At 40.1% G+C, this 13,706-nt stretch overlaps 2 protein-coding genes across 4 annotated transcripts; both read right to left on the bottom strand.

Annotated features, from left to right (window-relative positions):
- Nucleotides 1-805: 805 nt before the first annotated feature.
- On the bottom strand, nt 806-6,784 carry ppp1r42 (protein phosphatase 1, regulatory subunit 42). Of its 3 annotated transcripts, none has more exons than XM_030079569.1 (8): nt 6,664-6,784; nt 5,498-5,713; nt 5,237-5,403; nt 5,006-5,144; nt 3,886-4,002; nt 2,004-2,121; nt 1,645-1,779; nt 806-1,035 (listed from the first exon to the last, which is right to left on the bottom strand). In XM_030079569.1, the coding sequence occupies exons 2-8, from the start codon at nt 5,627-5,629 to the stop codon at nt 863-865; spliced, it is 981 nt and encodes a 326-aa protein (XP_029935429.1). In that variant the 5' UTR covers nt 5,630-5,713; nt 6,664-6,784; the 3' UTR covers nt 806-862. The 3 variants fall into 3 exon arrangements, with proteins under 3 accessions (XP_029935429.1, XP_029935431.1, XP_029935430.1); XM_030079571.1 differs by lacking the exon at nt 6,664-6,784 and adding an exon at nt 5,954-6,125; XM_030079570.1 differs by lacking the exon at nt 6,664-6,784 and adding an exon at nt 5,877-6,125.
- Nucleotides 6,785-9,077: 2,293 nt separating this feature from the next.
- On the bottom strand, nt 9,078-13,477 carry cops5 (COP9 signalosome subunit 5). The gene is made up of 8 exons (XM_030079568.1): nt 13,094-13,477; nt 12,553-12,787; nt 12,237-12,365; nt 11,739-11,804; nt 11,345-11,430; nt 11,035-11,146; nt 10,123-10,271; nt 9,078-9,387 (listed from the first exon to the last, which is right to left on the bottom strand). The coding sequence occupies exons 1-8, from the start codon at nt 13,228-13,230 to the stop codon at nt 9,297-9,299; spliced, it is 1,005 nt and encodes a 334-aa protein (XP_029935428.1). The 5' UTR covers nt 13,231-13,477; the 3' UTR covers nt 9,078-9,296.
- Nucleotides 13,478-13,706: the final 229 nt, after the last annotated feature.

Genomic DNA, 13,706 nt, shown 5'->3' on the forward strand with positions numbered 1-13,706 from the left:
AGTCTTGTTGGTAAGTGTTTGAGCCTTCAGTGAGTGTGAGGAGCCTAGAGCTGAGACACAATAATAGTGGCTGCTCTCTATGATATAGAATATTACAGTTAAAGTGCATGTACGTAGTGGGAGCACTGGCAGATTTCAGCTGTGTGTGTGCGCCTGTGTGTGTATGGGGGGTTAAATAACACTGTGTATATGTGTTAACTGTCAGGTTTGTCAACATAGTTGCAAATGGGGGGTGAGACAGCCACAGAGCAGTCCTCTCTAGAAATCTTTAAAGTCTGTGCCCAACATCAGAGGGGAAAAATTGATGAGATTTCCCCTATGATTAGCCTACTTCATATACTGATTCAGGCTGCAAATTATGAAATGGTCCAAAACTGAAAATGCATAAACACTCTCACTGAGTGAACACTGCAGCTGAGCCGGTTATAATCACAGTAATCATATAATATCAGTAATCTACTAGGTGAATAAAACTCATTACAGAGACAGTTGGAATGACCACAGAAAAGCAAGTCAGGCAAGAATTGAGGATGAAGAGGTGAGGAGGCAAGAACTGAAATGAACTATATTAACTTAAAATCAACTTACAAGAAAATATTAAATTAAAATCCAAAACCTAATTTTGTGTAATTTTATCTTACCTGTTAAGTGTCAGGGTACTTAAAAGGAGAAGAGTTTTTAAAGTTCTAGGGAAAATTATAACATGGAGCAGGATGCAGCGTGTTAGCAGCTCCTCTTAGTATCAGCAGCAGTCATATTAAGCAAGCTACGTTTCATCATCTAGCAGACAAATATGACAGTGGGCTGTATGACTAAATAGATTTAATATCAAACACTGAACATGTACAGCTACATCAGTGTGTCAGTAACAGAACGGGGTGAGTGTAGGGTGTCTGTAGTTTCTTGCTTCCCTCTCTGAGTCTGAGCAGACTCTCATGCTGGGCCTGAGAGATGGCAGCGGCTTCTTCCTGTGCAGAGCTTTAGTCTGGCTGTAGTCGTATCCAGGCTGTGAACTCTGCGCCGTGTTTAAGTCAGCTGGAATATAAACAAAGACACAGCAGAACACACACACACACAAATTCAAATTCAAAGAAATTCAAAAGCGTACAAAGCCACCTGGCATGAGGGAGGCAGTAAATATGGCACAGAATGTGTTCCCAATGACATTTCTATGAGGGTCTTCAAAAAATTGCTACTCAGTTTAATTAATACTTTATATTACTAGTTTCCAATGAATTAAATTCAATAAATACCAATAAATTTATATAATTCACTTATATAATACAGACTTGCAACTAATCAGAAATGTAATCTGAAAGTCAACACTCTAACTCGAAAAAGCAAATAAAAGTAGGAAAATGGGAATCACTAGTAGAAATAAATTGGCTGTGGGGTGTGGACAGAGGAAATAGGGGGATTTACTATGTAAAAGTATTCAATATGTGATTTGTACACATTAAAACTTGTAATGTCAATAAAACACATAAAAAAAAAAATTAAAAAAAAAAAGACAAAGGCAGAACTGGCCTGATTTGTTCAAAATACAGTACCTGATCTTCTAAAGAATAAATAATTGTGACACTGTGGGTATCAGGTACCAACTGTGATATGGTTGTTTACAAAGTGTTAGATTTAATAATTTACTTGTTAAGGGAAAGGCAGTCAGCTGGCTGGCCATGATGTGTTCATCCTTCACTTTCTTCTTGGCCTCTTTTGATGCTTTCCAATTGATAAGGAACTGTCTGGATAAGTCATTAATCTCCTTTCCATCAAGATCCTCTGTAAAACAAACAAACAAGAAATACAAAAAATTCAAACAACAAAAGTATATTTCTCATCTGTCTGTTCAACTGTTCTGAAGGGCTGACAGTGTCCAGTGTGACAGTTTATCATGAGGTGGTGGCTTAAATAGCTATCAGGACTATTTGAGTCAAACCAATAAAATGTAACTGTGCAATTTTAAGATGGCATTCAGAAAGGAGATGTAAAATATAATATTTCACCGAGTCTCCTGCACACAGTTATCAGGCGGTCTCTGTACTTGGCTGTTTGACACACAGGATTTCCACTCAAATCCATTTGGTGTAGCTGATGCCAGTGGCTGAAAACTTCTTCTAGCTCCTGAAAACAGATGAAAAAGACACTTCATCTATTAAAGATTGTGGTTTGCATTGTGCCAACTAATCAATCAAATAGCAATAGTTTTTCACTCAAATCATGCTCAGTAACTGCTCGAAGGGAAAATGGGCTATTTTCTTTTAAACAGCATGATGCGTTGTCATGCAAATATAATAACTAATCAGAGACAAGCATCAGGAAAACCTTTTAAAAGACAAGGTATAAGAGAAAGGTAATGTGAAGCACAAGGGCCTGTGGAAAATGCATAAACAACACATCAGTCTATTTTAACAAACAGTGTCACCGGTGTCATGTAACTACAAGTTTTCTCCTGGGGCGGTGTGAAGCTGGCTCCTCCAGCGAGTTGCCTGCAGTTGTATGTTTATCTAAAGGCACATTAATCCAAGCCTGGAAATATGAATACTCTCTGGACACGCTCTGATTGTTCATTGCCTTCCTGTCTTGGCCAAAGCGCTTCCACTTTTCCAGCTCGCGCCGCAATCAGTTCAGAGGGGACCCCTGAGCACCGCGCGCTCCCTGGCTTTGATAAATGATCGTGTCAGGGCCGTCACTCAGAAGGGCCTCACCGAAGAGCAGCCCAGCGCCAAATTGCCCCCCACGCGGGGGCGTGGAGAACAGCATGGGCTGGATCCGCACTGGGCTTGGCTGGCTCCCTTGCCTGGACTAATGATGGGCCAGATATGAACCTGTATTTGACCAGGGCTTCGATTCCCCTGTCCTCTCTGCCCTGCACACAGCTAACGGCCTCTGAAGATACTCCCCATTTGTCACCCTGGCTGACTGCCTGTCATAATCTATTTTAAAAATCCATAATGTTTCCTCTGGATTCTGACCAAATGGTGCACAAGGAGGGATTGATCCTTCAGGGTGCTGTCTTTGCAGAATCAATAGTGGCAGTCGGGTTGTATAAATTATAGGAGATATCTGCTAAAAATGAAAGGTCCCTCTGGATGTGTACAGCAATTACCTGCACCTAGGTTCTAAACAGAATATCACTTGTATTGTGTTTAGAAAGTAATCTTTAGCGGTGAATGGAATTATAGTGTATAGTGTCCTGCAGTTACATGGTGGTGAGAAAGAGGACAAGAATTAATCTCCTTAAAATTAAGTAGTCAAACTTTTCAGCTAACACATCCATTCAGAGCAAAAAAAATCTATGCCATCAGAGACCGAATCACAAAAAACAAGGGTACATAATTTTTCAAGGTCAACGCTGAGCATAAATCACATCTCAGCTTCAGATGAAATCTCCTATAAAGTTTAGTGCTGGTGGTGTTGAGTATCAAATGCAGGATTCTACAGCAGAGAGGAAAAAATCAGCCTCCCAAGGAAGGAGAGAAACTTGTGCTTGTTTAAAGCTGTCAGCAAGGAGAGTCTCAGGGGAATGGCCCGCTGATTTGTTGAATAATTCTGACCCTGTGCGAGTCATGCAGACTGGGAACGTATGGCGGGATTTGCAGGATTTGGTTCTTTAGCACCCTACTCTCCATATCATTTCACACATCGTTGCAGAGAGTTACGGAACAATGTTAATCTTAACCCGATCAACTAATAGAGGGTATGTTGACTTTAAAGCAGCATGTCCTGCATACTTGCTGTGATGTGGTACTGGTTCATTTGTAACTGCACAGCATGCACTGAATTTCTTCTTCTGCCATGCTGACAGAGAGCAGAAAAGTCTTGAGTGCTGACTGGTTTCATAGCAGCATTCAGTTGAGTAATAAATGTACATATTTTTTAATTTACCTCCATATCATGCAATTTGTTGTCAGCAGCAGAGAAATGCTTGAGTTCCTTAAGCACTGCCAGGTCCCTGATCTCATCAATGTTATTGTTATTGATATTCAGGACACAGAGTGATTCCTGCAAGCAGAATGAAGGATGATTTCATCTTTTTTGTCAATACAATGACAAAATATTTCAAACAAATATTACCATGGAGAAAAATATGTGGGCCACTCCACATAAAGTCCATAGCAGTTGATCACAAAGGCAACACACATCCCAACAAAAGTGACAGAGTACTGCTTATAAATGAATTTATTTTGGACACAATACACTGAAACAAAATACTTCCATCTACTAGCACATTTTGTCAAAGCATTTCCTCATGACAACAACCTCTTAGCAGAAGCATGTCAGCATTTTATTGTGTGTCCAAAATTAATTTATAATATACTTACCTATAATAATGTGGTGAGTATTCATTATTTTTGCTTTTATGGGATGTTCTACTATTTTCTCTTTTATGATTCATTGCCTATGTGGATTAAACATCTACATACCTTCTCTTTATAGGACTGAACTACTAGGCTTATGTCCAAATCCGATTCTAGATACCGCTGTTGCTAAATATTCATTTTGGTTTGAAGTTCTATAATGGCACATTTATAAAAAGCTGGAACTCTTCACATTTGCACAGCAATTTCTTTAATTATCCAAATAAACAAGAAGCTGAGACTTCTGGTGTGTTTATCCATGGCCTAGGCATTAAACGAAGTAAACAGACCTAACTGATTTGTCAGACCAGAGAGAGCAACAGAGCTCTCTTTGACATCATCAAATCCAGCACAATACTGCTTTTACATGGATCACTGGCCCCTGAGAAATCTGAGATCTTTTACATTGGATGTGATAACACACCACACTGGAAACACTATACATGTGAAGTAAAAGGAGGAAATGAGGCGGTCCTCTCACTTTGGGCTTGAATGCATTGACATATTTGGCAAAATTCATATTTTAAAAATAGACTTTTAAAATGATGAAAGCCAGCAAGGTTGTCTGGGGAATGTGGATCATCCTTTTTCTCATCCTAAATCTACAATGGCCTAATTCTGGCAGAAAGTGTAAATATGGCTCTTACAGCGAGGGAGAGGAGAGTCCTGGGGTCAAGGAGCAGCTTCTCCCCTGGTGCCAGCTTCTGATTCTCCAGATGGAGTTCCTTAAGCTCGCTGAGCTGATCCAAACCCTCCACCACTGTTATGCTGTTTCCACCAAGATACCTGCAAAGTACAAAAACACACACACACACACACATTGTGTCCACCTGATTTTCACAGCACAGGGGAACAACCGGCTGAGCTCATCTACTCACAATTTGGAGAGCTTCTGCAAATTGAAGAGATTTTCTATACAGGTAATGTTGTTGTTCTGCATATACAGATGGGTGAGGTTGGAGGCAAAGCCCAGGTTGCAGATGTGTGTGATGTGATTGTCGTACAGGTACAGAACAGTGAGGTTTCCACACATGGAGAGATCACCCTGAAAAATAGATAAAGCATGATAAAGTCAGGCACAGAGGAGTAAGAAAAAGCTTGAAGCACCAGTGCTAATATTTAGAGTGACAACAACTTACAATATTCTCAATATTCCTGTTGGAAAAATTGAGGTGTGTGAGCGTCTTGAGGTATTCTGAGAGGGAGTGGTTCCTTTTCTTTTTGAGGTGGCTGCTAGATTTAGCAATCAGATCCGTGGTCAGACACACCATGGTGTCTCGTCACAGACGCTGACTCAGAGAGGAGCCTTTTCAACTTCAGCCAAGCGTTCAGCCCACAGCGGTGACTGGAGCTGTCTGTTGGACAAGAAAAATAGACACATGTGAGCTAAAATGCACACAAGGAGGGAAACAAATATTATTGCTCCGTCACAGAGAATTACCCAAAGGACAACACAAGTAGTTTCATGATTTTCTTTACTTTAGCATTTGTGGACACACAAAAAACACCTAGATTAACCTTGCACAGCTCTTTAAATAGGCCAAAAAGCTGATTGTCAATCCATAATTAGGGATAATTGATGGAAAAGGCATCACTTTTCTTGTAGAAACTTGGTAAGGGGCCAAAGGTTGGGTGACCACTCAATTTGTGGTAATTAGAAAAGTCTATTCCCCAAACAGATTGCACAGAGCTCCCACTACTTCCTTTTCTCAATACTCATGGGGCTTGTTTATTAGCTTGACCTGACACTGAGGTGGCCGGCCGAAACCTAAACCTCGATTTTATTTTCAAAACAGGCATCATTATGCGCCACCCCACCCTCTGCTAATCACACGCAGTCCATGTGTGTGATGTATGGGAGGAGCTAAAAAGAGACACAGACAGAGATGTGACAGGAGATCTTTTCTACACTTGATCTCGGGGCTGCAGGCCGAGCTCGGCTGATCAATAAAGCTAAAGCTGGACTCTGTGGACAATAAGTCAGACCTCTGGGCCTGCCCTCTCCGGGGATTCATGAACAACAGTTCATCACTGTGTAAGAAAGGGTGGCACCCATCATCGTCTGGACACTTTTATTTAAGGTAGGTCACCCAGGTTGCAGTGTACACTTGCCGAAATTATCCCAAATCAGGTGAGCCACTGCAGGCAATGAAGTTAACGTCTAGCTTGCATGCTAACGCCACTTTGACAGGAAACGTGTTAGCTTAACTCTCCAACAAAGTAAACTCAGAATTAAAATTAGTCGCCCATTATTAATGTAAACTTGAATTTAACGTTATAAGAACCGTTGGGTGATAAAACGTACCTGTTGGGGGCTGGCGGCAGGTTGCAAAATGATGGCAACAAACTTGTCCAAAGTTGTGAGGCGAACCGCAGGTGTACCAAGCGAGGTTTGTTTGAGAGTGTCAAACGGTTGCTACGGTAACCACTCCAAGGAACTAGTAGGCTACGTGCTCTTCTCTGGTGTCAGCTGATTGGTCACGCAACGTGCACGCGACACAGCACAGAATTCACCGCAGCTTTGGCAAATCTAAAGCAAGAGGCCGCTTAGTTACATTAGAAATAAATGAGACTCCTTTTAATTGCATTTTAATTATTTGGCTCTCGATTAAAAAGAAAATAAATCATTTAACAGAAACAGATATGTTAGCAGTAATAACTGTTAATTCATTGTAAAAAAAAAAAAAAAAAAAAAAATCTAAAAAAACAAAAACATATTCTAATTATCACCCAAGTACTACACCTAATCAAGATTATAGAATAATCCAGTATAGCTACTAATTAATATACATTGCATAATACATCAGAGTCCTGCATTGTGGTTATGACTTCGTGCTTGTTAAAAGTCAGAATAGGAAGAACTCTCCCTATTTGATCAAAATCAGAAAATGTATAATGTATAAATACATCTAAAACCTTACGTTTATCATAATTTCTAACTTGGTTAAATGCTCACGCTTTTCAGCCCCAGATCACATTGCTCAGAGTAATAATGTGGATCATTCCTGGTAAAATGCCAAGCCAGGACCACAAACCACTTCTCCTAGTGACCCCTGCATTGTTAGGCTATTTCATGTCGAGACCTGGGTTTCCTGTGAGTGAGTGACTTGCCTCCACTTATGCATGCAGGAGCAATTGGCGGAGAGGAAATGTAGAATGTAGTGCTGAGAGGACCTCCCCCTTCCCATTTTTGCTCAACTCCCTCCAGTTTTCTGAGAAGGGTTGAACCCCTTCACTGCTCCATGCTTGTGGGGTTAATTCTTCTGAGAGCCAAAGTAAACACAGCATCTCTAGACTTTAGTGCAGTCATTAGATCTACAGGGCCTATAGGTGCCCAGACATAAATAACTATTAATCTCAGGCCTTTATCAATCTGCTGCTCTCATACCTACAGTGTCAGTGTCAAATCACCTGTATGTTGTCACAACATAACTTGATATGGACCGCAAAGGAGGAGGAATTCTACTGTATAATTAGAATATTGCTAAGTACTAAGGGAGTAAGGTACTTGGGCAATGGATGTTTGGCTGCCCATAATTTGAATTCATTTGAATTTACATACATTTTCTTATTCCACATTTAGTCAAGCATACAAATATCCATCTGGTGATAATCACAATATTTACATGGCCAACGAGTTCAATATGTTTCAATGATTCTTAAATCACCATGAAAGACCAAGCATTAGGTGAAACTGTTTCAGAAATCGCATAGTATGAATACTTTCTCAGCACTCTGACAGTCAACCATGTAATACATTTAAATATCTGGCAAAAACATAAGCTATTCAGTAGACCATGTGTGCAGAAGACCTTTATTCAACAGTTTCAAATTCCTAAATTACATTACAGATAATCTAATAGGTTTCCCCTTTCTAAACCGCTACATTACACACCCTCTATTTTAGAACATGGCTTAAATAATGGTAAAAGAAAATCATTATAAGAATTGGTGCCAAAGCTCATGTACATGAGAAAGAGCAGACACCTCCACTGCCCCACTGGGACTCTCTCCTCTGCAATAGACGACATCAAAAATATACATTTAGCCATTACAATACCATCAGAAAAAAAGAGACATGACATGAGCCCAGGCCAAAGTGGTCATGTGTAAAAAAAGGCAGACTCGGTGAGTGTCTGCTTCGATACAGAGCAGACACACTGGGTGAATGGACTCCAGTGTGCACGGCTCCTGTTTCTGCGCTGCATCACTGCCACACCGCAACCTGACGGGCTGGCGACGCTGCCGGCCTGTGCGCTGCCGAGAGCCAAACTGTGTCGGGAGTGGCTCCACAGAGACACCCCGCACATGCCAGCCGATTGCCTCTGAGCCGACGCAGAGGCTTGAGTTTGTTGTTCCATTATGTAATGCTATGACAAGCTACAGCTGAATGACTGACTGGTGATAGGATAGGTTGTACATAAACACACCCATGGTGTGTGTTCAAGCATTGTGCTGCGTCAAAGTGCAAACCCTGTGTGTGTGTGGACATGTAGCCGGTGCCAAAGCATGAAGGGGTAAAATGTAGTGGTGTATCGGGCCCTAAGAATATCCATTATACCTGTAGAGCTGAGGACCTGTAGGCAAAACAGTTTTGTTATCCATATTCCAGTGAAATTGTTAGTTTCATCAGCTGCACTAGTACTTGATTTTGCATATTACTCACAATATTAAATTCTATAATTTTGCTTGAAAAATGATGAAATCCCCACACATTTGTAATTTAAAATCATGTTTTATTTTTTGCTTGTGTTCTGACTGTATTCCACGCCTGTTACCACTCACACTTGAGGATAGATAAAGAATAGAATAAAAAAGCACTCCTAAGAGAAATGACAGATACTGCTAAACTTAGTAGCTAAACACAAACCAGTGAAGTGCTGGACATGCACGAGAAAACACTGCAGCGCGGAACCCAAAAAGGCTCGTAGTTGAGGTTTAGTTGGCAGACGTGTTGATTTGATTGAAGAGTTTGTCCTTAATGACTTGAGACATCAGGCCGTGAATTGCCTCTATGGTTGTCTTGCAGCTTAAATAAACCACAGAGATAAACAGAGTTTAGTTTTACCAGGCACCAGAGTGCATACAGACAGAGAAATAACATTTAGAGTGTAACAGTGCAATTCTAAGGACAGAAAATAGCTTTTAATGGTAAATTGTATCACTTGTGCACCAGGCATCGCTGAAACCAGTACTAGAAAGATGAGTAGGCTTTTGTTTTCAGTGACTACAGAAATTATAAACATATTATAAAAATAATTATGAATGTAATAATCTCACTAAACCCATACATAGGCAAAATAAGTTGACTTTTTTCTGTTGCTCTGTTTTTACTCAAACTGCATTTGCATCTCAAGATTTAGAAGTTCGAATAAAATAAAGACAATGCAGTCATTCAAACTGTTAAAAAATCTGAGACTTGAATTGGCATACACATTAATTTCAGATACATGTTCTAAAACGTATGTAATTCATTAATTCTATAATTCTATTCTATAATTCTGTAATGTATGTAATGTAATTATGGTTTGAAAATAATTTTTGGTGATTTAAGTATAGCAACAGATCTCACATAGTTTTTAAGTTATGAACTGAACTGAGTCAGTCAATATGTCACACAACAACAAATCATTAGTTAACACATGAAACAGGGTTAAGGACTAATGACAATAACGGAAACTAAAATAATCAATCACTTAATCAAACAAGTTTTTTTTTTTTTTTTTTTTTTTTACAGTTACCTACAATTAAGACATGGGTTTACCTGTCTCGTGTTGCTTTGGCCAGTTTGTCCTCAGACTTCCTGTCATGTGTGTCCAGACCCAGCATGAAGCTGCCTCTGCCCAGCTGAGCCTCTGACTGCTCCAGCTTCTCAGACAGGTCAAACACCTGGCCTGTTGTGTAGTCCGAGTTCTGAACACACACACACACACACACACACACACACACACACACACATACACACATAAGTAATCATGAACAAATTCATGCACAATTTCACAACAAAAACTAAACAGTTGATTTTTCACCATGAACAAGAATTTTGTGGATTCTAAACAAATACATCTAGCTGCTTGCAGGAGTACATTGTGTGCACAATGAAAAGAAGTCAGTAAAAAGTTTGCTTAAGGTGAGGCCATGTTTTCAGTGGAAAAGGTAATTAAAACACAATGACACGGGGGCCCCTGAACAGGGCGACAGTGTAGCAGCTGACAAAGCCCTTCACCAGTGGAGCGGCCCGTTCTTGACATGTAGTCAATTCATCTTCATCCACAATGCCAGGAGTCAACTGTTTGGATAAGCCTGATGCCTATTTAGACTGTTTAGTCAAGCTCAGGACAGGGCGACTGCATCCACAATGGGAATTCACATGAGAGGCTTTCAAACTTTACAAAGTATTAGGGGGAAAACAGATGATCCATGGTGAACCACGGCAGCATCTGTATCACTGGAACTGGGTCTAAGTTAAATATTTCTCTCTCTTGTCTCAAGTTCAAAAAACCAACAAAGAACAACTATTAGCTGATAAAGCACAATAAATGAGAGCATCTGCAGGCAAGTGATCCAAGTGATCCAGTGCATCCATGTCTATAATAGTTACGAGTGCATAATTTACTATAAATCACAATGTAAGACAATTAGCCCAAATTTATATTTTTGAAAATAGCCTACATACCGTGAGAAGACTTGATGAGCTTAAGGTATTGACCCAGTATTTATTCCAAAGGAGCTCCAGCAGCTTTCTATCTAGGGAGGACTTAAAGTAAGTTACCTCTAAGGCATAATACCTAATTGAGGAAGAGAAAGAAAGAAAATTATATTCAACATGAATGCCAGTTATTGTGCAATCCATTTTACAGTGCAGCGGTGAAGTACGTTTAAACACCGCAATTAAGGTAAATATTTACACTATACTGACTTTATACAGTAGAAATACCTCTGATATGGTGACAACTGAGTGAAATATGTGAGCGAGCAACACTTACTGTTTACAGTGAACACCAAAATCCTCAATCTTGTTCAAGGGAATTGTCTGATACTCTGAGGGTCCTTCATCAGGAGGTTTGTACCCCTGAAAATCCAAAGACAAAATGTGGAGAGATAACAGCAGAAGATAAAAGCTAATCTCTTAATGGATATATACATATATTTTTTTAACAAATTACTTCATATAACCAAAATAATATCTAAACTCAAAACTAGTAAAGATAACCTTGATGAAAAGCATTTATAGCATTTTGAATTCTAACTGAAAACTATAAAACGACAACTTTAAAAAATAATAATAATAAAAAAACACTGGCAGTAAATATTTTTAATATTACTTAGAAACTTAGGCTTGGAAAAAAACTGTTGGTAAGACTAAAATCTTGTCTGCACCTTTGGGTAGGTTCTGAAGGCGCCAAGGTTTACTTTCCCTGCAGATATGGTCCGAGTGGGGTCGATCTATAGGGAGAATGATACAGTAGAACAGGAAAAGGAAGTCAGGGGTCATGAAAAACCTCCAGAGACCACTCCAATCTGGCCACCAGGACTGATTTTTCCCCCTTTTACTATGGCTGTCAGTGCGCTGAAAATGCACACTTAATTATACAAAGCCCATGGCATTTAAGCCCTGCAAAACCAATGAAGTGTAAATAGCATATACAGTTACAATAGCAAAATATTCATCCATACTACATGGAAACTTCCAGCCATACATCAACAATCTCACCCCCTTCTCAGTTACTCTAGCTTGAACTTGTACCATCAAACTTGGAAAGAAATAAACACAAAATTCTAAGTATGAGTCCAATAGAGCTCAATTAGAAATAGGAATAAATGGAGACACTGAGCTGCTGGCACGAATTAAAATGATCACAATTTCCCCAATCTTACCACAACAGCCACAAAAGGCTCCTGAAACTGCTGGTTGAGCATCTGAGTGCTGACATCGATGCCTGAGAGCCAGCATCCATAACCTGGATGACTGTGGTACCAGCCGATTGCATTCTCTAGACGCCCAACCTGATGGATCAGATTATAGCTCACAGGTAATCAACACAGTAAAGCCACACGTATTATGAACATAACTCTAACTTTTCCAGAATGGTAGCCATCAAAATCACATACACAGTATATGACGCATTATAAATTTTATGGCTGAAAATTAAGAATACACCATTTGTTTGATGCCCTAGAAGGGGCGACGAACCTGCTTGGCATTTTCAATGTAGGCAGCCATGTATTCATATGCTGCAGCCTGGGCATTGACTCTGGTTTCTGTGCCTTCCACTGGTAAGGCAAAGCTGTCCATAATGATCATGGTCTCTCCATCCACCTTCCCCAGCATGAGTCCCATCACCTCCAGGTTCCCTCCAGACCTGGCATGCATGACCATCTTCAGCAGCGCCAAGGCCGAGATCTTGCAGTACTTGAAATAGTGGTGACTGTGGATCAGACAAGGGTTAATTCAATGTTGGCTGCTATACAGTAATTTTGATCATTTAGGTTGCACGACTGCTTGTGTCTGATATGTGTGTAGGTTACTGTATGTGAGCTATTATCAATAACCAATATTAATGCTCCCCCTCCCAACACTCACCCTGACCACTGCTAGCTAGGATAGCTAAGCTGCTACCAACCATTTTTACAATATTTTACCGTAAAACTATGTGCAGCAGGGCTAAAAAGAAAACACAATTTTAAAAAAGAATAATTCCAGTAGCAAAAACACATTTTTAATGCATACTTACTCCTTTGTCCATGGCTTTGCAGCGAGAATTTCTTGCTGTTGCTTTTTGTCATATTTGTAAATTTCATCTATGCTCTGGACTTCCTGCATGCTGTTGGACAGCTCCCATGTTTTCTGGGCTATGCTGCTCCCTGCCATGTTGGGTCACCTTAGCACAAAAACTAGTCGTTCAAAGGAAACTCCTCTTCCTACAAGTTTACGAGAAAATACTGAATGTCTCGCAAAGACTTTGATAACAACAACAAGGCCAAGCTTCCACTCGTTTAGGTAGCCATGACAGGTGACGATACCAATGCATGAATGCGTAAGTTAACCAAGTAAAGGGGACACATTTGTTTCACTTGAATACATCTTTGTGTTACATAGGCGTGATGAATGTTACAATTCAAACTACAAAGACGCGAATAAACAAGATTACTATTCGATGGAAAGCGACTCTTGCCGTGTGTAACTTTTATATTGAAGTAGCGTCACCCCTCCCACTGGAAAAAGTGGTTTAGTCCGCAGACGAATCACCGAACAAATGTGAACACACTGACATCTAGCGGCGGTATTTAAGAAAGCAGTTGCACTTATGTAGGGTCTCACTCTCACACTAACTCGCTCACTAAAGC

Source organism: Myripristis murdjan, chromosome 20 (assembly GCF_902150065.1).
Source record: "Myripristis murdjan chromosome 20, fMyrMur1.1, whole genome shotgun sequence".
In the NCBI taxonomy this organism is placed as follows: Eukaryota; Metazoa; Chordata; class Actinopteri; order Holocentriformes; family Holocentridae; genus Myripristis; species Myripristis murdjan.

Excerpts from the sequence above, each read along its gene's own strand:
- cops5 (XM_030079568.1), bottom strand. The coding sequence starts at position 13,230 with ATGGCAGGGAGCAGCATAGCCCAGAAAACATGGGAGCTGTCCAACAGC. Across the intron at positions 12,788-13,093 it reads GCAAAGCCATGGACAAAGGA|TCACCACTATTTCAAGTACT; the intron begins GTAAGTATGCAT and ends TCTGATCCACAG. Across the intron at positions 10,272-11,034 it reads GCTCATCAAGTCTTCTCACG|AACTCGGACTACACAACAGG; the intron begins GTATGTAGGCTA and ends GTGTGTGTTCAG.
- ppp1r42 (XM_030079569.1), bottom strand. The coding sequence starts at position 5,629 with ATGGTGTGTCTGACCACGGATCTGATTGCTAAATCTAGCAGCCACCTC. Across the intron at positions 5,145-5,236 it reads TTGCAGAAGCTCTCCAAATT|GTATCTTGGTGGAAACAGCA; the intron begins GTGAGTAGATGA and ends TGTACTTTGCAG. Across the intron at positions 1,780-2,003 it reads AACTGTGTGCAGGAGACTCG|AGGATCTTGATGGAAAGGAG; the intron begins GTGAAATATTAT and ends TTTGTTTTACAG.